Source organism: Pelophylax lessonae (genome assembly GCF_965119305.1).
Source record: "Pelophylax lessonae genome assembly, chromosome: 6".
Taxonomy (NCBI): Eukaryota; Metazoa; Chordata; class Amphibia; order Anura; family Ranidae; genus Pelophylax; species Pelophylax lessonae.
The window spans coordinates 52904091-52930846 of NC_138773.1; the positions used below are offsets into that span (position 1 = coordinate 52904091).

Sequence of the window (26756 nt, forward strand, 5' to 3'; positions counted from 1 at the left end):
GGACAGATAAGATAAAATGTAGATGGGTTCAGGGGCTTCTGAAAAAAAGGCCCAACTGCTCCTAAATGGCCATTTCCAGCGTCCCGTGTACATGGAGCCTAAAGATCTAATTTTAAAAACATGTAGTAAAATACTGCCAAGTTTTGCTATACAACCAACAGAGTGCAAGGTGATGGTAGGAGGTGGCACAAGATCAGGCCTCGGTCTCCCCTCGCCCTTGGGGTCAGGCCTAGGTCTCCCCTCGCTCTCGGGGTCGGGCCTCGGCCTTCCCCTCGCTCTCTGGGGGGCGGGGGGGGCAGGCCTTGGTCCCCCCTTGATCTCACTTTGCTGAACAGCTTGGTCCAGCTTGTAAATATGGGGAAATATAAATAGTGTGACATAAGTAATTCATGCACTGAACAATGTTACCAATATTAATCACTCTGCTATCAAAATTAGAATACTTTTAATGACGTTCATCCTTTTAATACAGAACTACATGTGATATGTAGAGCAGGACCAGGTGGTAGCCATATTTGTCTTTGCTGTCTGTTCATCTTTGCTGCCTCTGATGTCTCTGTACTCCTCCTTCTGTCCTCTGGGATAGGGCGGCCTCTCCTTCCATTTACTAACAACAAAGGAAGATAATAATAGTAAATGTTATGGGTGCAGCTCTGCTCTCTGGCTGCCTAGAACTGACAGTAACTGGAATGCACTGTTTGCAGGCAAAATATTGTGTGGCTCAACAGCTCTGCAGGACTGCAAGCTTTCTAAAAATGTCTCTGTATTAAAAATAATAGATAATGACTGTCTGTAATATTGGCTTTAAAGAGGAACTCTGGGATGTAGAAGGTGCGGTGTGAGATTAGTGTATTGAGCTGCAAGGGTTGCTGCTCATACACATTAATTTGCATAAAGTGTTGCAATGCAAATGCATCTCATTCAGGCTTGCTACGTTTAATGCAAAGCAGGAAATCCCTTCTATGTAAGGCTACATATGGTTTGTAAAGGGGTGTGTAACACTTGCAAACCTGCTTCTGATCTGGAGATACTGAGCAGCTAAGTTGAGACTTGGGCACTTTCCCATCCTCTGTGCACCCCTCGGCAGTTGCTCAGTCATTGGGCAAGAAGTAATTCTGGCATGCTGAATGAAGATCATGAGCAGAACAGCTGCTAAATGCTGTATCTCAGCATAGGAGGCATGAAGCACATCCATTAAGTTGCCACTCATCAAACCAGTTATCTTGTGATGTTACAGCAGACTGCTAAAGTTGCACATGCTTATGATTTTCGTTTGAACTGCAAATTCTAGTTTGGGATATAACCGTCTTCTGTTATTTTGATCACCAGTTTACTTAGTGTATTAGAAACCTGTGTTTACGTCAACGAAAATAACACCATTTATTCGACTAAAATTCATATGACTAAAATACGAATAAAACTGAAATGGCATTTTAGTCGAGACTGACCACAGTGCCTTAAATGTATTTATACCCCTTTTTGAAATTGAAAACGTTACAACCAAAAACGTAAATGTATTTTATTGGGATTTTATGTGAAAGACCAACACAAAGTGACACATAATTGTGAAGTGGAAGGAAAATGATGGTTTTAAATTTTTTTTTTTTTTTTTACAAATATCTTAAGTGTAGCGTGCATTTGTATTTAGCCCTGTTTACTCTGATATCCCTAACTAAAATCTAGTGGAACCAATTGCCTTCAGAAGTCATCTAATTGGTAAAAAGAGTCCACCTGTGTGCAATTTAATCTCAGTGTAAATACAGCTGTTCTGTGAAGCCCTCAGAGGTTTGTTAGAGAACCTTAGTGAACAAATTGCATCATGAAAGCCAAGGAACACACCAGACAGGTCAGGGAAAAAGTTGTGGAGAAGTTTAAAATGGAGTAGGGTATAAAAAAATATCCCAAGCTTTGAACATCTCACAGAGCGTTGTTCAATCCATCATCTGAAAATGGAAAGAGTATGGCACAACTGCAAACCTACCAAGACAAGGCCATCCACCTAAACTGACAGGCTGGACAAGGAGAGCATTAATCAGAAAAGCAGCCAAGAGGCCCATGGTAACTCTGGAGGAGCTGCAGAGATCCACAGCTCAGGTGGGAGAATCTGTCCACAGGACAACTATTAGTCGTGCACTCCACAAATCCGGCCCTTATGGAAGAGTGGCAAGAAGAAAGCCATAAGAAGTCCCGTTTGCAGTAAGAGAAGCCATGTGAGGACACAGCAAACATGTGGAAGAAGGTGCTCTGGTCAGATGAGACCAAATTGAACTTTTTGGCCTAAAGGCAAAATGCTATGTGTGGTGGAAATGAACGCCGCACATCACCCTGAACACACCATCTTTTGATGCTTTTCTCCAGCAGGGACAGGGAAGCTGGTCAGAGTAGATGGGAAGATGGATGGGCTAAATACAGGGCAATCTTAGAAGAGAACTTGTTAAGAGTCTGCAAAAGACTTGAGACTGGGGCGGAGGTTCACCTTCCAGCAGAACGACCCTAAACATACAGCCAGAGCTACAATGAAATGATTTTGATCAAAGCATGTTAATATGTTAGAATGGCCCAGTCAAAGTACAGACCTAAATCCAATTGAGAATTTGTGGCAAGATTTAAAAAATTGCTATTCAGACGCTCTCCATCCAATCTGACAGAGTTTGAGCTATTTTTCAAAGAAGAATGGGCAAAAATGTCACTCTCTAGATGTGCAAAGCTGGTAGAGACCTCCCCAAAAAGACCTAAAGTTGTAATTGCAGCGAAAGATGGTTCTAAAAAGTATTGACTCGGGGGCTCGATACAAATGCACGCCACACTTTTGACAGATTTATTTGTAAAAAATGTTGACAACCATTTATCATATCGCCATACAGCTAATTTTTAGCAGATTTTATTGGTTCGGATGCCAAGTGGGTGTCAGAGGACATATGTCCATTGACATGCGCCGCCCTATAGAGAACGATGGATGGTCGGACCGTGTCCACCTAAAAAAACTGACTGACGTACCCAATCGGTCCACTGGTGTGAAAGGGGCCGAAGACCTGAAGTATGTTACTGGCAGGATCACCAGGTGAAAATAAACCTGCCTAAAGAAAAAGAGAAATGCAACTATAATATTTTAAAGATGGTTAAGCTGTAATGACATTTCTGATTTTTTATATACAGTGCCTTGCAAAAGTATTCGGCCCCTTGAACTTTGCGACCTTTTGCCACATTTCAGGCTTCAAACCTAAAGATATAAAACACATTTTTTGTGAAGAATCAACAAGTGGGACACAATCGTGAAGTGGAACGAAATGTATTGGATATTTCAAACTTTGTGTTAACAAATAAAAAAACTGAAAAATTGGGCGTGCAAAATTATTCAGCCCATTTCCTTTCAGTGCAGCAAACTCTCTCCAGAAGTTCAGTGAGGATCTCTGAATGATCCAATGTTGACCTAAATGACTAATGATGATAAATGGAATCCACCTGTGTGTAATCAAGTCTCCGTATAAATGCACCTGCACTGTGATAGTCTCAGAGGTCCGTTTAAAGCGCAGAGAGAATCATGAAGAACAAGGAACACACCAGGCAGGTCAGAGATACTGTAGTGGAGAAGTTTAAAGCCGGATTTGGATACAAAAAGATTTCCCAAGCTTTAAACATCCCAAGGAGCACTGTGCAAGCGATAATATTGAAATGGAAGGAGTATCAGACCACTGCAAATCTATGAAGACCTGGCCGTCCCTCTAAACTTTCAGCTCATACAAGGAGAAGACTGATCAGAGATGCAGCCAAGAGGCCCATGATCACTCTGGATGAACTGCAGAGATCTACAGCTGAGGTGGGAGACTCTGTCCATAGGACAACAATCAGTCGTATACTGCACAAATCTCGCCTTTATGGAAGAGTGGCAAGAAGAAAGCCATTTCTTAAAGATATCCATAAAAAGTGTCCTTTAAAGTTTGCCACAAGCCACCTGGGAGACACACCAAACATGTGGAAGAAGGTGCTCTGGTCAGATGAAACCAAAATCTAACTTTTTGGCAACAATGCAAAACGTTATGTTTGGCGTAAAAGCAACACAGCTCATCACCCTGAACACACCATCCCCACTGTCAAACATGGTGGTGGCAGCATCATGGTTTGGGCCTGCTTTTCTTCAGCAGGGACAGGGAAGATGGTTAAAATTGATGGGAAGATGGATGGAGCCAAATACAGGACCATTCTGGAAGAAAACCTGATGGAGTCTGCAAAAGACCTGAGACTGGGACGGAGATTTGTCTTCCAACAAGACAATGATCCAAAACATGAAGCAAAATCTACAATGGAATGGTTCACAAATAAACATGTCCAGGTGTTAGAATGGCCAAGTCAAAGTCCAGACCTGAATCCAATTGAGAATCTGTAGAAAGAACTGAAAACTGCTGTTCACAAACGCTCTCCATCCAACCTCTCTTAGCTCGACCTGTTTTGCAAGGAGGAATGGGCAAGAATGTCAGTCTCTCGATGTGCAAAACTGATAGAGACATACCCCAAGCGACTTACAGCTGTAATCGCAGCAAAAGGTGGCGCTACAAAGTATTAACTTAAGGGGGCTGAATAATTTTGCACACCCAATTTTTCAGTTTTTTATTTGTTAAAGTTTGAAATATCCAATGCATTTCGTTCCACTTCATGATTGTGTCCCACTTGTTGTTTCTTCACAAAATATTACAGTTTTATATCTTTGTTTGAAGCCTGAAATGTGGCAAAAGGTCGCAAAGTTCAAGGGGGCCGAATACTTGCAAGGCACTGTATGTAGATACTAGGTTCACAATATATGCAGGTGGGGGACTGCATGCTTTCCTGCACCCGAATGAAAAATGCATTGCTGTCAGTAGACAGGTGGGGCTGCCATCAATTCTTAATGGTACCCCCCACGCACTGGAAACGGCAGTGTTTTTCCATACTGGGAAACGATATTGGCACTATGCGGTTCTTCTGCAGCAGCGATTATTTTATTTTTTTTGGGAAAAGGTGCAGGGACCTTTTCCCTGCAATTCTTTTAATAGGTACAGCAGCCGCCGTGAAACAGCATGGTGTGAACCCATCCATGTGTAGGTTGCTATTAATGGATTGATTTGTTTTGCAGGAAGAAGAGTTCAAATGGCTCCTGAAGGAAGAAGTGCACTCTGTTCTGAAGCAGTTGCAGGATATATTGAAGGTGAGTGATATAGTGACAAGTACGTGACACGATATGGCAGTCTGTGTATTTGGTGGTACTCCTAGATTTGGTTATTGTTAGTCGATGTGAAGAGGGGATAGGGACATTGTTGCAATTAGAATTTGGATCTCCGTTAATAACCAGCACTAGAGTAATTGCATCAAGAGTCTGGTCTAGTTTAGGGGAAGGCAACCTTGGCATTCCAGCTTTTGTGGAATTACAAGTCCCATGAGGCATTGCAAGACTGACAGCAGCAGGCATGGCTCTTGGGGGCATGATGTGGTTTATAGGTTCCCCACATCAGGAGAGCTGAGGTTGCCTACCAGCGCTTTAGTTGATTTTATGTCAGCAACATCTTCTGCCTTAAGGTACAAAAGCCTATAACGTTAGCAGCATCAGTGAGACTAGGGCCTGGTAAATTCTAAAACCTTTAATGCCCCACAATGGGGTGGGGAGTGGGTGGAAAGTTTATACTCCTTCAAAAAAGTATTGGAGGTCAAAACACCTATTTAAAATTATTTAATGGCCTTGTCAGTGGGATCATGGCCCCCAGGGGAGAATAGTCACTCAGCAGGAGAAAATGCATAGGAAAAGCCTATAAGTAGTTCAAAATTGTGAAAAGGGAATAGGGCAACCAGTGGTCTCACCTTTGAAAAACTTTATTAAATCGGAAAATTATACATCATTTGCTAGGCAATAGTTAAGACTGACAACGTTATCCTACATAAAACACATGCCGGGGTATTTATAACTACATCTAGGTCAACACACTGTAATACCACATAAATCAAAGGTCATGATTATAACCGCTGAATGGTAAAGGGCAGAGTATATGGGGTCTGAAGGAGTCCCAGGCAACTGTCATGGTGTCAGCGCTTAGCGGCCGTACAGATCACAGCTGGATGTCTTGGCTTCTTCTTCTTTCAAGTGGACAAAATGAGCTGAACAAGAAATGGTAGGTCACCACATGAACTAAGGTTTCTACAGATGTCAGATGACGTGCTCGGAATGCGTGGACCGGATCTGTAGGTTCTATACTTGGAGCAATTCACTAGTGCAAGTATCTGCAATTCTGTTGAATGTGAGTGATGGTTTCAGTTTAACCTATGACAGTCTTGTTGTGCATATAGATACATGCAATTTCTGTTTGAGACAAATCCCTTGCCATAGCAGTAACACGTCGTCAATGTACCTTAGCCATAACTGAGCATGGCCAAGGAACATTTCGAAACAGTAGATTATCTCCTCCTACCATCAACCCAGGTGGAGGCACGCGTAGGCAGGTTCCCATGGGGCTCCCATAGAGGTGCCACATATCTGTTTATAACGTGCCCCTGCAAACTGGAAATAGTTGCTAGAGGGCAAATTGCAACAGCTCTAGGAAAAACGTATTCTGTGCTCCCATGAAAGGGAAGTTGTAGTCCAGAAAATGTGCCGTGGCTGCTAAGCCCTTGGTGTGGGCAATCAATGTTTATAGTGACTCTACGTCAATCCCTACCAGGATAGCATCTGCCGAAACCTTTTACCGAGAATATCCTAGCCAGTACATCTCTGGAATCTTGGACGTAGGAAGGTAGCTTCACAACCATCTCCTTTAGAAGGGTGTCAAGGTATTTTCCAACACGATCAAGTTTGCCATGTATTGCTGACATAATTGGCCTGCCTGAGGGATGCCGCAGAGATTTGTGTACCTTCGGTATCACATAGATAGTGGGTGTATTGACTTCTGTCACTCTTAGGTATTCATGCTCTTTGTTAGAGATAAGGTTTGCCTCAGAAGCTAATGAAAGCTTATAGTTTAGTTCCTTCACTAGAGTTGGGAAGGGGTTAGTTTCTATTTTCTCATGCTGATCGATCATTTAGTTGATCAATGCCTCTTTATTTATTTCTCATACGATTCTGCTAATAGGACAATGCCCACCTTATCACTTTTTTTTTTTTTTTTTTTGATCAAGTTGGGCACTTCCTTTAGTTCCCTAGGGGCTTGACGCTCTTCTAGATCAAGGTTATCATTACTGATTTTTCCAGTTCAGGTGAGCAAGGTCTTCCTGAACCAGGTCCAGGAGTACTCCAAGCCACCTGTTCTTAATGGGTGGCATTTTGGTTGACCGAATCGACAGGTTTGCTTCTCTTCTCCAGGGGGTCTCACGGTGGGGTTTTTGGGGTTTCTTCCTCCTCCTCGTCATTCCAGAGAGTGGCAAGGCCTGTGTACCGGTGTCCCTCTGCGGCTGATCCAGGAACCATGAGCTATCCCCAGTGGGGAACAGCGATACCCGTCGACGCGTCAGATTAACGTGAACTGACGGTTACATACATCGCCAGTGTGAACTTGATAAGATTACTTACCGTACCTGACACTTCATGGATTTGCCTCATTCAACCAGTAATTGCATGTATCTATATGCACAACAGACTGTCATAGGTTAAACTGAAACCATCACTCACATTAAAGAATTGCAGATACTTGCACTAGTGAATTGCTCCAAGTAAAGAACTTACAGATCCGGTCCATCCCAGCTGCGAATCATGCATGCCATCTGACATCTGTAGGAACCTTAGTTCATGTGGTGACCTAATAATAATTCTTGTTCAGCTCATTTGGTCCACTTGGGGAAATAAGAAGCCCAGAGATCAACTGGGAGCTGTACGGCCGCTAAGAGCTGACACCACGACGGTTACCTGAGACTCCTTCAGACCCCATATACTCTGCCCTTTACCATTGAGCTGTTTATAATCGTGACCTTTGATTTATGTGGTATTAGTGTGTTGACTAGATGTGGTTCTACAGGGGCGTATCTACAGGGGTTGCAATTGCAACCGGGCCCCATGCTCCAGGGGACCGGTGTGGCTCCCCTGTACACCTGGATAGGAGGGGGGGGGGGGCAGCATGTAGAGAAATCTCTGTCCTCCTTTTTCCTCCTGTAGCTGCAGGAGGAAAATGGAGGAGATTGGTTCTTCTGTATGCGGCCCCCGCCACTCCTCCTATCCAGTTCCCTTGTGTTCTGCTGTCTCTGGGCCCGTGTGCTCCCTTGGTCCCCCCCTAATGTGCTGCCCCCTCCCCTCTCCTGCCGGCTGCTGCAGGGGATGTGTCGCAATAGAGAACCAGGAAGGGCCGGTAAATATGTAATTTACCAGCTCCTTCCTTTTCTGAATGGACAGAGTCAGTCCGTGACGTAAAAAAAAAAAAAAAAAAAAATGATAAAAAAATAATACAATTAAAATACCAAAAAATAAAAACTACTGACACCAGTGGGTGAACTTCCGGGATCGCAAAGGTCACACTTGCAACCAGGCCCTGGCATTCCACCACCACGGGGAGACCCCAAGATGGCAGGAAGGGGGCCCACTGCAGAACTTGTAAAAGGGTCCCACTGCGGGACCGTAATAAGGGCCCCCGCAACGAGAGTAAAGGGCCCCAGGATCAGTGGGAAGAGCCCCAGGCTTGAAGGGAAGGGCCCCCGACCAGGGGTCCGAGGGGCCCTTCATAGTATCTTGCACCAGGGCCCTGAAGGTTCTAGTTGTGCCTCTGTGGTTCTATATATATCCCGGCATGCGTTTTATGTATGACAACGTTGTCAGTCTTCTAACTATTGCCTATTGCCGATCGGCTGTGTATAGTTTTCTAATTTTTCTGGTTTTAATAAAGTTTTTAAGGAGAGACCGCTGGTTGCCCAATTCCCGTGTTACAATTTTGAACTAATTGGAGGCTTTTCCTATACATTTTCTCCTGCTGCTGCTATGTTCATGTTAAATAGGGAGGAGCCCCACCCCTCATATTAGGTGGGTCGGTACTCCTAATGTGCTGGTACAGTATACGATTAGCCTTACAAGTGAGATCCTGATTTGTTTTTGTCGCAATTACAAGAATAGCCACTCAGATCATTGATGTCAGTGGAATAGTAGCCTCCCAGAAGAGAATAGCCCCCCTAAAGCAGGCCATACATGGTGAAAATGTCTTTCCTGCAATCCGTGGTTAAGAAATTTGCTTGATTCCCCAATCAACACAGACAGTGTTGATGTGGGAATCCCTCCCGCCGAATCTGTCTTCTCCCAGCAGGGAAGCCTACATATTCCACCTATATTGCCAAAGCAATAGTTAAGTGATTTTAGATGTGCAATATAAATACAATAGATTACATTTTTGCATTATAGGGGAAAATGTATGTGAACCCCTTTTTTGGAATTAACTGGTTTTCGTCGGTCATTTGCCATAAGATGTGATCTGATCCTCATCTCGGTCGCAATAGACAAACAACATGTGCTTTGAGCTGATAACGCACAAACCATTCTACTATCAAGTTTTTTTTTTTTTTAACACACCCATTAAACACTTGACTCCCAGGCCAATTCTGAAATTTATGTCCTACATGTAAAAATCTGCATTTCTCTTTCGTTCATTGACAGACACAGCTCCATATCTTCTTTGACCCTTGGGTTATGCTGCTCTTCCTAGGAGTAGGACACTAGGCTGAAAAGAGTGTAGAGTTTGACTACGCCCATAGGGCAGTCCTAGGGGGTATACTCCACTTCCTGCTCTAGATCTTCAGTTTTTTTTTTTTCTGCCTAGTCAGAAGTAAGGACCTAGTTCCTTGCTGGGATCTCTGGTCCTGGCTTTTTTTCCTTTCTAAACTGAATTTTTTTTCTTTTTATTATTTTCTGTTCCTGTGAGAACTATCAACTGCCGGACTGGACGACGGACTGGATATCCTAGATCTTTACGGTCTTCCCAGTCTGGCCAGCGAGCGCGCGCAGGCCTAAGCCTTGCCCTAGTCCCGCTGGAAGGGGACTGGCTGGCGAGTTAAACTCCTCTATAGGACGCATAGCTCTGGTCATGACCTGAGTCGCAGCATACCTCTGGCCTGCAGCACCCCCCCATTCTAAGATGGGAGGCGGTCTGCCCGGAGTGGTGCCCACCCAGTTCCATGGTGTGGTATTTAGTGTCCCCCCCCCCCCCCTCTCCCTTTGTGGTCCTTCAGGGTGGACATGGGCCCCTCCCTGAGATGGTCGGACCCCCGGGTTCCCTTCCATCCCCCCCAGCCCCTCTAACAACAAGGTGGTGTTTTGGCCCCGACCAAGGTATCTGAGCAAGGTGTCGGAGCCCCGGATGGTACTGCGGTCGGATCGGCCAAAAATTGAGGCAGCCGCGACTGACAGACCTAGCTGTCCGAGCGACTGACTGAGCTGTCCGAGCGACTGACTGACTGACTGAGCTGTCCGAGCGACTGACTGACTGACTGAGCTGTCCGAGCGACTGACTGACTGACTGAGCTGTCCGAGCGACTGACTGACTGAGCTGTCCGAGCGACTGACTGACTGAGCTGTCCGAGCGACTGACTGACTGACTGAGCTGTCCGAGCGACTGACTGACTGACTGAGCTGTCCGAGCGACTGACTGACTGACTGAGCTGTCCGAGCGACTGACTGACTGACTGAGCTGTCCGAGCGACTGACTGACTGAGCTGTCCGAGCGACTGACTGACTGACTGAGCTGTCCGAGCGACTGACTGACTGACTGAGCTGTCCGAGCGACTGACTGACTGACTGAGCTGTCCGAGCGACTGACTGACTGACTGAGCTGTCCGAGCGACTGACTGACTGACTGAGCTGTCCGAGCGACTGACTGACTGACTGAGCTGTCCGAGCGACTGACTGACTGACTGAGCTGTCCGAGCGACTGACTGAGCTGTCCGAGCGACTGACTGAGCTGTCCGAGCGACTGACTGAGCTGTCCGAGCGACTGACTGAGCTGTCCGAGCTGCTGGCGGGCTCGTGACTCCTGCGGCCAGATCGGGCCCCAAATTTTAGGCCGTGGCCTAATTGCAGCTGGTTGTTCGAGCTGCTGACCGGGTTGATAGAGCTGCAGACAGGCATTTGTCTCCCCCCCCTTAAGGGGGGGCCATATGGTCTGCCTGATGCCCCTCTTGAACCTGGGGTGCCGCATTTTTTAGTGACGTGAAGCAGCCATTATTGTGTGGGTGAGGGTACCCTGCCTGCGCTTCTGCGTCACGAGGGGCCCCCTCTAGGGGGCTATGTCCTATTATTTCCTCTATGGAGGGTGACCCTTAGGTCTAATAAATGGTCCTTTTTTTGGACCTTTTAGCCAGCATATCCTTGCAGGACTGTGGTCGGCGACCTCCCCTGCTTGTTATCAGGGTGTGCTTAGCACATAGTGACTCTACTGGGTCTGCATCCACGCATTTTGGGTGCTCTGACAGTGAGGATGATTCCTTTTTACTGCATCATGCGCATGTGAAGGCGCTGGTGGATGCACTGACTTTTTATCGGTGCAGAAATCTTTAAACATGGGGGATGCAGCTGCTGCTGTGTCGGAGGCGCCGGTCCCCTTGGGACCCGCAGATCCTCAAAAGCGGCAAAGGTATTTACTTTTTCCTGTCTACTGTGACAAAATTTGTTAAGCTCCTGTTTTACTACGGGCTACGTTTTAGCCTTTGGGAAGTAGGTTTATTTCTGTGGTCTTCCCACCCCTCATGTTGACACTGCTTTGGGACATCCCAAGGGTCAAAGAAGATATGGAGCTGTGTCTGTCATTGAACATCAGAGAAAAGGACTTCACGGTAACACAGAAATCAAATTTTTTTTTTTCCTAGAAAATTGCTTGGTACCCCCAAACGTTGTAGGGTTTTTTTTTTTTTCTCTTTTTATGCAGGGGCCCTGGAGAATAAAATGGTGGGTGTTGCAATTTTTTATTTTTATTTTTTTTGTCACCAAATATTTGCACAATGGTTTTTCAAACTTGTCCAGGGTGATTGGTTTAGTTTTGTTCCAGCTGTTTTAAGGTGAACTATTATATATTGTCACTAGCACAGGTTTCTCATTTAAATAAGTCCAGGAGAGGAGCCTGTACAACTGTGCAATGCTGAAGGGAAGGCTGGAGGTCAGTTCAAGGACTTTGTGACCTCCCCTAGCAGGTGAATTCCATCCAATTTAGCCTACTGTTGGACATGTCTGCTCTAAGGTGGTTGATTGCTTCCTGGTGACATGTGGAAGGGAGTTGCAGAACAATGAAGAAGCACAAGAGGGGTCCAGTAGGGTAGACTGAAGCACAAGAGGAGCCCAGTAGGGTAGACTTAAAAGTGGTAACCAGAGATGTAGAAAGTTGTAGGGTGTACATTTGGAGACTAAAGAGAAGATAGGAGGGGAATTGATGTGTCCGGGATATTTTCCAATCTCTTTTATTCTTATTTCTAAGATTTGTTGTCTCTCTTGCACAGGAAGCATCTCGCAGGTTTACACTTCCCAGTGGAACAGCAGATGGCTCCACCAAGCAAGAGAACTTTGTGTTGGGAAGCTCCAGGTAATTGAGTAGAATGGGGTATATGTGCCAGTGACGGGTCCTCTTTATTACTGAGAGGTTTGCTCTGACTCTTCTCTTCTTTTTTATATAGCACCGATCAAGTGAAGGGAGTTCTGACCCTACAAGGGGACACCCTCTGCCAGGCTGTGAGTATCTTCATTTTTATTGGTGAAATCTGATGGGACGTGTGGGAAAATCTCCCCAGTAAAAATGCACAGCAGAAAAAAAAAACTTAATGATAATTCTGTCTTTCCTCATTATGTCTCAAACTTAAAAAAAAAAAGTTTGGGCAGGGCTGGGTTTCAGAGAACTTGTGCCGATTGTATATATTATGACAGTGTTCAGTGGCTTCAGTTTTACTTTGAAAATACAGTTTATTTATTTTTTCTCTGTAGGAAGTCAATTTCAAAGTCTCGAGGACCAATCAGCTTCTCCACTTTGCCTTCCGGGAGGACAAGCAGTGGAAGATGCAGCAGGTACACCCAATGCTGTCTTTTGGCCTAGGCCAACAAGGCCTAGGGCGGCACTTTGCAGGGGGGCAGCAAAAAAGCTGCCCCCCCTCCACCTGAGACTCTATTGGCCTTTCTCTCCCTCACCCTTCTCTCTCTCCCACCCCCCCCCCCCCCCCCCGTGAGATCTCAGGGGTTCATGCTGGGACTTGTAGTCCTTCAATTTTGGAGGGAGTCACATCTGTTAAAAAAGGAGTGGGGCAAATTTACATAGAAGGGGGGGCGCCCAATTTTAGTCTTGCCTAGGGCAGCATAAAACCTAAATACAGCACTGGGTACACCAATGGGGCCCTTCTGAGCTGTGGGGGGCTCATTTTCGTCATCTGCTATTGCTGCTTTTACTTTTCAAAAAAAAAAAGCCAGTAATGTCATCCCAATACTTTACTAACTGTGTAAATCATTAAATCATTGACCTGGTACAAGTATGGATGGCAAGAACTTAAGCTTTGCTAACCGCATGTTATTCCAGGTCAGTGACTCGCTTTCAGCCTCAAAGAACATAAGATCCAGGCGCACTCGCAGCACATGGATTATTTATTTGCAGCTTAAAGCGGAACGTTGCCCATAACAAATTGATAAAAAAAAAAAATGAATGTTCTTTAGCGAGAAACCTACATCCCCACATTGATAATTATGCTCCTAAAATTAGTGTGTGCTGTAAATTGCCTCCAGCATTGCTCCTGTTTCTTCTTGTTGGAGGCTGCCATTTTGCTGAAGCTCAGAACCCCTGAGCAGCAGTAAATCTTTAGGCTGTCATCAGATCGGTCTCTAGTGGCTCTGATTTTCGGCACAGTGCCAAGAAATGGGGAGCAACTGAGTATAATTGCTGGATTTTAAACCGTATAGGCACTCATGTTTAATGTTTTATTTGGCTATACCTACAAAAGGGCCAGCCTTGAGTGCTATCTAGCAGGACTTCGTTTTTCTGAAGTTCTACTTTAAACTCTACTTGCATAGGAAAAAAAATAGGAAATAATAACTTAATTTTAATATTGCATATACAATTTCAACATAATCTATGTTTTCATTTTTTAATCTGTTTAAAAATTACTTTTCCTTTTTCAAAAATCTGCAGCCACTTTCCAAATTTCCTTTTAAATTCAATGCAATATGGCAACCTGATGGTGTTCGGTACATCATTTGTATACAAAATGGCTCCGGAAATGTCATTTACTGCATGCGTGATTGGCTCGCTGCTTTTTCCCAGACTCCTGCACGAACTTGCAAGTCAAATTTTAGATTTTAGACACCCCCTTGCAATAGGAATTTCAGTTAGTTCAGTTGTAGATACTCCCCAAGGGACACAGACCCTGCAGCTTTTCTCATTAAAGCACTGAGTGCACTAGGTGATTATAATGAACCAAACCCTCCCATTCAGAATCAGTATACGAAGGACATGTGGAAACAAACACGAGCAAACAGCTAGGAATCTTCTATATCAATTCAAAAAGTGAAACTCATATATTTAATATAGATTCATTACACACAGAGTGATATATTTCAAGCATTTCTTTCTTTGAATTTTAATAATGTATGGCTTACAGCTAGTGAAAATCCAAAATTCAGTACCCCCGGGACAGTAAGGGCTAGTACATTCCACAATGGATAGCCTCTGAACTGTCCCAGGTTGCACTTACATGTAAGAAGAAATACTTACCTTGAAAAATTCTTCTCCATCGCTGCCATCTCAGGTGTGGGCAGCTGAAGCCGCAGCGTTCCTCTTCGTGTCCTCTTCCGTGACGTCGGAGTCCCACAATGCACTGCACTGGCCCCGCTCGTCACTTACAGTGCAGGCGCGGCGTCCCTGCACAGCTTCTGGGCATGCCCAGAAGCTGTTAAGCAGTGAATGCCGCGCCTGCACTGGAAGTGACGAGCAGGCGCATTGATTCCTGGTAGCGATGACGTTCAGCTCCCAGGAATCATCGCAAACCAGAAGTGACGGTGCGGGCTGCGGCCGCAGAGGGAGGAAGTGGAAGGAAGGTGAGTATATTTTATTCTATAAGAAGGTAAGTGACCAAAAAAAAAAATCGCCAGTATCCATTTCTTTTTCAGGTTCCCCTTAGCAAGCGGATGGCCCAAAATCGATTTTATCGATTTTTGTGGCCGGAACTCCGCTTTAATTGTAGACTCATTGTGTCACACTAATCAGGTAATTAACTCAACACCTGTAAAGGTTTCCTGAGTCTTTAAATGGTCTCTGTCTGGTTCAGTTGGTTACACAATCATGGGAAAAACAGTTGTCCAGAAGACAGTCATTGACACCCTCCACAAGGGTAAGTCTCAAAAGGTCATTGCTAAAGAAGCTGGCTGTTCAGAGTGCTGTATCCAAGCATATTAATGGAACGTTGAGTGGAAGGAAAAAGTATGGTAGAAAAATGTGCCCAAGCAACAGGGATAACCGCAGCCTTTAGAAGATTGTGAAGCAAAGGCCATTCAAGAATTTTGGGGAGATTCACAAGGAGTGAACTACGGCTGGTGTCATTGCTTCAAGAGTCACCAACACACAGACCTATCCAGGACATGGGCTACAACTGTCGCATTCCTTGTGTCAAGCCACTCCTGAACTCAAGACAACGTCAGAAGTGTCTTACCTGGGCTAAAGAGAAAAAGAATTGGACTGTTGCTCAGTGGTCCAAAGTCCCCTTTTTGGATGAAAGTACATTTTTGCATTTGATTTGGAAATCAAGGTCCCGGAGTCTGGAGGAAGAGTGGAGAGGTACAGAATCCAAGTTGCATGACGTCCAGTGTGCAGTTTCCCCAGTCAGTGATGATTTGGGGAGCCATGTCATCTGCTGATGTTGGTCCACTATGTTTTATCAAGTCCAAAGTCAGCGCAGCCCTTTTCCAGGAAATTCTAGAGCACTTCATGCTTGCCTCTGCTGACCAGCTTCATGGAGATGCTGATTTGATTTTCCAGTAGGACTTGGCACCGCCCACACTGCCAAAACTACCAATGCCTGGTCACATGATCATGTTATCACTGTGCTTGATTGGCCAGCAAACTCACCTGACCTAAACCCCATAGAGATTCTGTGGGGTATTGTCAAGAGGAAGATGAGACATCAGACCCAACAATGCAGAGGCGCTGAGAGCCACTATCAAAGTAACCTGGGCTTCCATAACACCTCAGTAGTGCCACAGGCTGATCACCTCCATGCCACGCTGCATTGATGCAGTAATTCACGCAAAAAGAAGCCCCGACCAAGTATTGAATGCATGGACATACTTTTTCAGTAAGCCAACAGTTCCATATATATATATGTATGATATATGTGTGTGTGTGTGTGTGTGTATATATATATATATATATATATATATATATATATATATATATATATATATATATATATATATATATATATATATATATATAATCTATAATTTTTTTTCTTTTTTTTAATTGGTCTTCTGTAATATTCTCATTTTTCTGAGAAACTGAATTTTAGGTTTTCACTAGCTGTAAGCCCTAATAATTAAAATAAAGAAATGCTTGAAATGTGTGTAACGCATCTAATATAAAATGAGTTTCACCTTTTGAATTGAATTGCTGAAATTAACTTTTTGATTTTCTAATTTTTTTGGGATGCACCGGTTTAGCGCTGATAATTTTACGCAGCTCTTTTATGTACTATACATTCACCTCAGTCCCTGCCCTCAAGCTCACAAACTGAAGTCCCTATCCCATATGTATACATACAAATACTAGGGCCAGTTTAGACAAGGTCCAATTACCCTACCAGCTCACCTTTAGTGCAGGAGGAAACCAGATTACACCCACACAAACCCAGGGAGAGCATGCAAACGCCGTGCAGACAGTGTCTTGACCAGGATTTACACCAGGAACCCCAGTGCTGCAAGGCAGTAGTGTTTAAGTTGTAATGGCTGCTTAATGCTCGTGAGCAATTCTAGAGTGAGCGTCCACTATAAATATTACATTACATATAAATGAATAGCTCTTCACTGTAGTATTGTCAATTTGTCAGTTAATGGCAATGTTAAGCGTACAGCATACTTCGGTATACATATAGTCACTTGTCAGTACTACAAATATTTGCTCCTGTAATATCGTATATGCTCATACAGTCTTGCAGTCATTGAAAATTCAAAACTCCCATTCCAAGCACCAGGAGTGATAAAAAATAAATATATGTCCCCTTATTTCTGTAAAATAGTCCCAGTAGAGACTGCCAGACATGTTACAGTCTGGCAGTATAATTTTCTGTACAATCCGCTTTAAAATCTACTTTGTACCAGTTATTGGTAGATCTAAAAGCGATTTGTACACTCGGATTTTAATGTGTGGTGAACTTAACAGCCATGACCCACCTGAGAAAATGTTAAAGAGTAACTCCACTTTTTTGTTGAGAGAAAAAAAAAACATTCCCCTCTGGGTGATTTATGTACATTGCAAGGATTTAAAAAAACTTTTGTTGCAGATTCCTACCTTTTTGTTCTGAAGAAATCATTGTTTGCTCCTCTGTGCTGAGTGGCTCTAATGGCAGTGGTTTCATAATTATCAGCTGTGGCAGCTGCAGGGCTCTGAGGAAATCTGCTGGGACTGCATCCCTTTAGACTTGTTCCTATTGGGAGTATCTCACCAAAAATGACATTTTTATTGCAGGGGATGCCAGAAATCTGACTTGTATCTTAGGCAGACTTCTGGGAAAATTGGTGAGCCAATCACACAAGCAGGAAATGATGTTTCTGGGGTGTGGTCAGTATACATTCTGTGTACAGAACAGCTCCAGGTAGTCATATTGCATTCAGTGGCTGCAGATTGAAAAGGAAAGGTCATTTTTAATAACATTCAATTATAATATGACTTGTGTTGCAATTGTATATGCTATATTGTTCTTTGTTTTTTGCTTTTTTTTTTTTTTCTTTGCAATTTTGTGTTTTTTTTTTTTTTTTTAAAGTGTTTTTTTTTTGGCTCCTATTAAAAAAAATACAAGTTAATCCTGCCAGAAATGTAGGGCTGACGTGTGTGTGTGTTGTGTTTTTTTTTTTTTGCAAGGAATCCTAATTGACCCTCCTGGTTCTTAACCCATGACTACAGAATGATCAGTGTCTGTTGTAGAGCGTTTTAGTTTAACAAAAGACTCGGTCCACAGAATTACTATGTGTGTTGTCAGCTTAGAACGTAGGAGCGGAGTGCATTTCTGGCAGATCAACCAATATTTTCTGTACTAGCATGTCTTATATGGATAAAACCTGAAGAAATATTCATGCGTTGCAGAGACGTACTGCATATGTTTTTTTTATTTTTATTTTATTTTGCCCTGACCTACACTTTGAGATGTTCTCTCTGTTCTCTGTATCAGATCCAGGATGCCAGGAACCATGTGAATCAGGCAATTTATCTGCTCGCCAACCGTGGTGAGAATTACACCTTCCAGACCGGGTCCGAGGTACTGAAGGTAAAACTCTGTGGAATTATCTGGGGTGGGCTTAAAGCGCTTTTACCGGACTTGTGTTCTAGGACAATGCAAGGGTATTTGCTTTTTAATTCCCAGAGTGCAGCTTTAGAGAGTTAAGCTGGCCATAGATGGATTGAATCTTGGCCGGATCAGCAGGGACCAGCCGAGATTCAATCAGTCTATGGCAGACTTGTTGTCGGATTTTTTTTCCATGAGATCACTGCCAGTGGCCATAGCAGCCAGCAGTGATCATCGTATTCTGCCAGCAGGGAAGGCTTCCCACTGGCAGAACACAAAAGTGCTTGTATCATTAGCCCATAGATTATGCAATTTACTTTCCTTCCTCCATGGGAAAGAAAATTGCATGATTTGCCCCCATCAACGGGGCAGTGATTTCCCCATCAACACTGACCATTGATGGCGGGGAATCAAGCAATTTTCTTTCCCATGGAGGAAGGCAAGCAAATTGCATAACCTATGGGCTAACAATACAAAGCGCTAAAATGTTTCTCACTGCAGAAGAGGGGAGAAAAAAAAATGTATGTAATCTTATGTTGGCAGCCATCTTGCTTGGTAGGTTTGCTTGAAATCCTTCTGCAACTTAACAGCTGATTTTTGTTTGTGGAATTTCTTTTCCAGCTGATGGATGCGGTAATGCTACAGTTAACCCGAGCCCGGAATCGCCTCACAACCCCGGCGACCATGACACTACCAGAAGTCGCTACTACCGGGCTAACGGTAAGACCGCCATCGCCAACTTAATAAAACCTCTTTTCTTTTGGAGAGATCTGAAACCTTATTATGGTTTAGTATATTAAAGTGGTTATAAAAGCTGAAGGTTTTTTACCTTCAGGCTCTGTTCACACATATGCAAATTTGGATGTGGGTTTCCCTGCATCCCATTCGCATGACAGGAGAGTGTGACCCGCTCTCAATGGAGCTGGTTCACACAGCTTTGGGGAGGCCGCAGTCCGCATTAAAAAAAGGGTCCAGTACATCTTCTGGTCTGATTTTTCAGGTGCACATTCATCAGTGAACTGGCATGCAGCAGACTCCCTGCTGTGAACCGTGGCCGAAACGTGTGAACCGAGCCTAAAGCATTCTCTACATTAGGGAAAACCCTGACTCCCCTTCCCTTCCCTCCCCTCCCCTCCCCTCCCCTCCCCTTCCCTTCCCTTCCCTTCCCTTCCCTTCCCTTCCCTTCCCTTCCCTCCCCTCCCCTCCCCTTCCCTCCCCTTCCCTTCCCTCCCCTCCCCTTCCCTTCCCTCCCCTTCCCTTCCCTCCCCTTCCCTCCCTATGGCTAAAGCTGCTAGCAGTAATCCTTGCTTTCTGCCAGCCGGGAAGGCTCCTCATACTGCCCACCGACAGAACACAATAGCGCTGCAGGAGGCATTCCCCCATCAACACTGACTGATGGGTGGATTCACGTGATTTTCTTTCCGCCCATGGTGGAAGGAAAGAAAATCAATTCATTTATGACTTTCCTAAGTCTAACAATCTATGGCCAACTTAAATTTTCAAAATGGGGGGGAGGGGGGTCATTTTTTTTTTGTTTTTTTTTTGTTTTTTTTTTGTTTTTTGCTGCTTCCTGTTTAGTCATTTTAGACCAAACTCCAACATGGCTGGTTTTATTTCCCCTTAGAAAATGTTTACCCCGACACTTCCACCCGACATTCTCCTGAATTTCTATGTCAATGTCAACAAGTTGTGTCTGCTGGTTTATCAACTACACGCCCTGCAACCAAACTCTACCAAGGTAAGCCATGGTTGACTACTTGAAGACCAAGCATTTTTGGTGCTTTTTGTTTACAGGTTCAGTATTTTTTGCTAGAAATTACTTATAACCCCAAATATAATAAATATATGGGATAGACCGATATGGTTTTTCCAGGGCCGATACTGATATTTTGGTCACAATGTATCTGCCAATATGGGCCGATATTCACACATCCAATGCAGAGTGACCAGTGCCCCCATCCAATGCAGAGTGACCAGTGCATGGGGATTAGAGCACCGCCTGATTACACAGAGCAGGGTTCTTCTGCTTACACGGCGCGGGCGCTCTAATGCAAAGTCCCAGCTCCTATTATAGACCTCACCAGTGTGCTGTCTGTCTTGGTTAGGAGCTGGTCCAGGAGGTGGAACTTCCTATGAGAGCGCCCACGCCGGGTAAGCAGAAGAACCCTGCGCTTTATGTAATCAGGCGGCGCTCTAATCCCCAACCCCCTTCCCCTTCGGAGGCAGCCCTACCCTAAGAAAATATCGGCCAAGTTTGTGGCCGATACTGATACTTTCAAAAAAGTGAATATCGGCCAAACCGATAATTGGTCGATCCCTAATAAATAAAATAAAAAAAATTATTTATATATATATATATATATATAATATATACACACAGTTGTATTCAAACCCCCCAATGCTGTAAAGGGTTTTAGGGAATTTAGTGTACATTTGTAATTGTCCTACAAGGACTTCTTAAAGTACCATATGCAACTAAAATGACATCCATTGGTTTTGTAATACAGTAGTAAATGTTTCTTTTGTGAATTCTTCATTGACACAATTATTCAACCCCTTAAAGACTACCACTCTGAAGAACAGAGGTTCATTGAAGTGTTTTTAATCAGGTATTGAAAACACCTGTGGATGTCAGGGAGCAGCAATAAAGCCTAATAAGCACCAATTAGGCAGCTTTAAAATGACTGTGATACTCAGCTCCTTCTAGACATTTACTGGTGTGGTTACAAACATGGTGAAGTCAAGAGAATGGTCCAGGAAGACAAGAGAAGAGGTGATTACTCTTCACAGGAAGGGCACTGGCTATAAGAAGATTGCAAAGATGTTAAACATACCAAAAAGACACCATAGGAAGCATCATTCGCAAATTCAAGGCAAAGGGCACTGTTGAAACGCTACCTGGTCTTGGCAGAAAGAAGATGCTGACTTTGACTGCTGTGCGCTACCTGAAGCGTAGAGTGGAGAAAAGTCCCCGTGTGACTGCTGAGGAACTGAGAAAAGATTTGTCAGATGTGGGTACTGAAGTTTCTGCTCAGACAATACGGCGCACACTATGTAACGAAGGCCTCCATGCCAGAACTCCCAGGCGCACCCCCTTGCTGTCTCCAAAGAATAAGAAGAGTCGACTGTAGTATGCCAAGTCATGTGGACAAACCACAGAAGTTTTGGGATAGTGTTCTGTGGACTGATGAAACAAAATTAGAACTGTTTGGGCCCATGAATCAACGCTATGTTTGGAGGAGGAAGAACAAAGCCTATGAAGAAAAGAACACCTTGCTGTTACGACACCCCAAATATAACAGGGGTTACAGTAGTCTAGGATAATCTGCTCCCGAACACCAGGACAGCTATCGACCACTCCAATCCGCCATACATGAAGCCCATCATTAATTCCCCCCCCCCCCCCCCCAAGTACGAGACAAGGCTCTGTAGTGAGGTTCGATCAAGAGTAACTCTCTTCTCTTTTATTGCAAGAAACACAACACTTATATATACTTTGAGAATACCACATGAACAATGACTGTGTAATTACAGCCAGGTGAGCTCATTAACATGCTTATCAATAGTCTCAGACCCTATTAACATACTGTCCTATTTTAGACAAAAGCACTGAGTTAATCAGTAGACATTCTTTAGGAGGGGGCTGCTGGAAACAATCCCCCCCCCCTCAATCTGCAGCTAATACACATTGAATTTGCAGACATAGTGACAACCTCTTTAAAGGAATTTGGAGCGTAGCAGCTAAAACATAGGGGAACAAAGGGGGGCTGTACGGGGCGTGGAACAGCCGAACAAACAGACGAAAGGAGGCAGCAACAATATAATACAAAGTCAGATGGTTCTGTCACACTTGCCTACTGTGAAGCATGGCGGGGGGTCAATCATGCTTTGGGGCTGTTTTGCTTCTGCAGGTACAGGGAAGCTTCAGCGTGTGCAAGGTACCATGAATTCTCTTCAGTACCAGGAGATATTGGATGACAATGTGATGCAGTCCGTCACAAACCTGAGGCTTGGGAGACGTTGGACCTTTCAACAGGACAATGATCCCAAGCATACCTCCAAGTCCACTAGAGCATGGTTGCAGATTAAAGGCTGGAACATTTTGGAGTGGCCATCACAGTCACCAGACTTAAATCCGATTGAGAACCTCTGGTGGGACTTAAAGAAAGCAGTTGCAGTGCACAAGCCTAAGAATGTGACTGAACTGGAGGCTTTTGCCCATGACGAATGGGCGAAGATACCCGTAGATCGCTGCAAGACACTTGTGTCAAGCTATGCTTCACGTTTAAAAGCTGTTATAACTGTAAAAGGATGTTGTACTAAGTACTAAGATTAAATGTCACTTGGGGGTCGAATAAAACTGATAATGATGTGAGCACAGAAAAGACATTTGTGGTTATTTCATTATAAATGTTATGTTATATTTGTCTGACCTACACGTGCCTCATTGATTTTAATTGTAAGCAGGATGACTGAATAAACAAAATCAATGTCAAACTGGCCAAAACAATCAATTTCAGTGGGGGTTGAATAATTTTGAATACAACTGTGTGTATGTATATATATGTGTGTGTGTGTGTGTGTGTGTGTGTGTGTGTATGTATATATATATATATATATATATGTGAAAAACAAACATTAAACCCGCGCTACACAACGTGAAAATTTAAATAAAAATAAATGCAATAATGGGCAGCTGCTGCAGACACTAAGAAAGTCTTAGGAAATATGATGAAAAAACGAATTTATGCAGCGCTAGCTCAAATAAAGTGTAAAGTGCTGTGATATGAATACAATATTCAATATTTTATAAAGTGCACACTGTATGATCAAATGTAAAAAAAGTGCTATGTGCTAAAAAAATCTTTTAAAAGATTTTTTTAGCACATAGCACTTTTTTTACATTTGATCATACAGTGTGCACTTTATAAAATATTGAATATTGTATTCATATCACAGCACTTTACACTTTATTTGAGCTAGCGCTGCATAAATTCGTTTTTTCATCATATATATATATATATATATATATATATATATATATATATATATATATATATATATATATATATATATAATATTATTATATTCAGACCCCCTTAAATTTTTCACTCTTTGTTATATTGCAGCCATTTGCTAAAATCATTTAAGTTCATTCTTCTTCCTCATGAATGTACACATAGCACCCCATACTGACAGAAAAACACAGAATTGTTGACATTGTTGCAGATTTATTAAAAAAGAAAAACTGAAATATCACATGGTCCTAAGTATTCAGACCCTTTGCTCAGTATTTAGTAGAAGCCCCCTTTTGATCTAATACAGCCTGGAGTCTTTTTGGGAAAGATGCAACAAGTCTTTCACACCTGGATTTGGGGATCCTCTGCCATTCCTCCTTGCAGATCCTCTCCAGTTCTGTCAGGTTGGATGGTAAACGTTGGTGGACAGCCATTTTTAGGTCTCTCCAGAGATGCTCAATTGGGTTTAAGTCAGGGCTCTGGCTGGGCCATTCAAGAACAGTCACGGAGTTGTTGTGAAGCCACTCCTTCGTTATTTTAGCTGTGTGCTTAGGGTCATTGTCTTGTTGGAAGGTAAACCTTCGGCCCAGTCTGAGGTCCAGAGCACTCTGGAGAAGGTTTTTGTCCAGGATATCCCTGTACTTGGCCGCATTCATCTTTCCCTCGATTCAGAGGCGTAACTAGAACCTTCAGGGCCCCGGTGCAAGAAACCATGAAGGGCCCCCCGGACCCCTGGCCGGGGCCCTTCCCTTCAAGCCTGGGGGGAGCACAGTGGGGGGACCAGGGGAGCACACAGGGGCCCAGAGACAGCAGAACACAAGTGAACTGGATAGGAGGAGTGGCGGGGGCAGCATACAGAGGAACCAATCTCCTCCATTTTCTCCTGCAGCTACAGGAGGAAAAAGGAGGACAGTGATTTCTCTACATGCTGCCCCCGCCGCCCCTCCTATCCAGGTGTGCAGGGGAGCCGCACAGGCCCCCTTGACCATGGGGCCCGGTAGCAACCGCAACCCCTGTAGATACGCCCCTGCCTCGATTGCAACCAGTCGTCCTGTCCCTGCAGCTGAAAAACACCCCCACAGCATGATGCTGCCACCACCATGCTTCACTGTTGGGACTGTATTGGACAGGTGATGAGCAGTGCCTGGTTTTCTCCACACATACCGCTTAGAATTAAGGCCAAAAAGTTCTATTTTGGTCTCATCAGACCAGAGAATCTTATTTCTCACCATCTTGGAGTCCTTCAGGTGTTTTTTAGCAAACTCCATGCGGGCTTTCATGTGTCTTACACTGAGGAGAGGCTTCCGTCGGGCCACTCTGCCATAAAGCCCCGACTGGTGGAGGGCTGCAGTGATGGTTGACTTTCTACAACTTTCTCCCATCTCTTGACTGCATCTCTGGAGCTCAGCCACAGTGATCTTTGGGTCCTTCTTTACCTCTCTCACCAAGGCTCTTCTCCCCCGATAGCTCAGTTTGGCCAGACGGCCAGCTCTAGGAAGGGTTCTGGTCCTCCCAAACATCTTCCATTTGAGGATTATGGAGGCCACTATGCTCTTAGGAACCTTAAGTGCAGCAGAAATCTTTTTGTAACCTTGGCCAGATCTGTGCCTTGCCACAATTCTGTCTCTGAGCTCTTCAGGCAGTTCCTTTTGACCTCATGATTCTCATTTGCTCTGAAATGCATTGTGATCTGGAAGGTCTTATATAGACAGGTGTGTGGCTTTCCTAATCAAGTCCAATCAGTATAATCAAACACAGCTGGACTCAAATGAAGGTGTAGAACCATCAAGGATGATCAGAAGAAATGGAAAGCACCTGAGTTAAATATATGAGTGTCACAGCAAAGGGTCTGAATACTTAGGACCATGTGATTTTTCTTTTTTTCTTTTTTAATAAATCTGCAACAATGTCAACAATTCTGTGTTTTTCTGTCCGTATGGGGTGCTATGTGTACATTTCATGAGGAAGAAGAATGAACCTAAATGATTTTAGCAAATGGCTGCAATACAACAAAGAGTGAAAAATTTTAAGGGGGTCTGAATACTTTCCGTACCCACTGTATATAATTTTTTTTTTTTTATAGTGCAAAAAATAAAGACTAGCTGTGATCAAATACCGCCAAAAAGCTCTATTTGTGTGAAAAGAATTAATTATATAAATTTTGTTGGGGTATAGCGTTGCATGATCGCGCAATCGCCAGTTAAGGTAGAGCAGTGGTGAATATCTAAAAATGGCCTGGTCATTTGGGGGGGTGGGGTTAAGGCCTGGTCATGAGGGAGGGTGGGGTTAAAACCTTCCAGAGCTGAAGTGGTTAAATAAATCATTGTTAGCCAATATTTATTCAGCCTTCATCTGCTTTCAGAATTTCCGGCCTGCTGGTAGTTCTGTCCTGCATAATCCCGGAGCAATGTTGTAAGTACATGGATCTCCTGTGTGATGAATGTCTTGTCCTACAGTGGGCCTGATACTTGCTTTTATTTTTTTTTAGCCATTCTAACCAGACTCCAGCTGCCATTTATTCTGGAAAAAAAAAAAAAAAAAAGTGGAAAAGCTGCAGTCTCTACAGGCGGGCAATTGGGTTGTTTTCAATGTTAAACCAGCACTTTTAGTAATGGCAGTTGGTTCCTGGTTTCTAAAAGCCACCAGACCCTTTATTTCCACACCAGTATTCTGAACAGTTAGAATCTTTCTATACAGAGCCATACATTCTCTGCTCTTCATCCCACAGCGAGCTGAACAACCAGCGATTTGAAATCAGTCATGTCCATAAAGTGGAGTGCGTTGTGCCCTGGCTGAACGACGCGCTGGTCTTCTTCACCGTGTCACTGCAGCTCTGCCAGCAGCTGAAGGACAAGGTAAGCTTCTGGCTATATGCCCTGCACATACTTGGTGGTAAGTGCACTTTTTTATTATGTTATTAAGGTCTCATTCACATGGACAGTTTGAGGCATGAAAATCTCAGTAGCCTCAGATCCTGGCATTCTTCTGTGCCTGGGGAGTCACAGGTGGCATGAACAGCCACCCATAAAAATGAACAACTGTGCGCTCTTGGATAAATGTCGATGCATTGGCATAAATACACGCATGCGCATATGATGCAGTCCCCAAACAGATTTTCTGCTTTGCTTCATCAGTGTACATATGAGTTACACGCATGTAGAGTCATCTACTTCTGTTGCCGGCTGTACCTGCCAACTTTGGCTCCACAGGCGTAGAGCAACGCCAGGATTGTGCGCTACAGACATTTTTTATGCCTCAAACTGTCTATCTGCATGAGGCTTAAATGTTACAATCTACCTC

At 43.9% G+C, this 26756-nt stretch overlaps 1 protein-coding gene across 1 annotated transcript in view; it reads left to right on the forward strand.

The window, feature by feature from the left end:
• The window catches only part of ROGDI (rogdi atypical leucine zipper), an 82214-nt gene that overhangs the window by 44115 nt on the left and 11343 nt on the right, over positions 1 to 26756 (forward strand). Inside the window, exons 2-10 of the mRNA XM_082261835.1 lie at positions 5108 to 5179; positions 12412 to 12494; positions 12586 to 12640; positions 12890 to 12970; positions 18325 to 18420; positions 19060 to 19158; positions 20063 to 20176; positions 25819 to 25868; positions 26185 to 26311. Of these exons, the coding sequence (XP_082117961.1) occupies positions 5108 to 5179; positions 12412 to 12494; positions 12586 to 12640; positions 12890 to 12970; positions 18325 to 18420; positions 19060 to 19158; positions 20063 to 20176; positions 25819 to 25868; positions 26185 to 26311 (777 nt within the window). The remainder of the gene's footprint in view (positions 1 to 5107; positions 5180 to 12411; positions 12495 to 12585; positions 12641 to 12889; positions 12971 to 18324; positions 18421 to 19059; positions 19159 to 20062; positions 20177 to 25818; positions 25869 to 26184; positions 26312 to 26756) is intronic.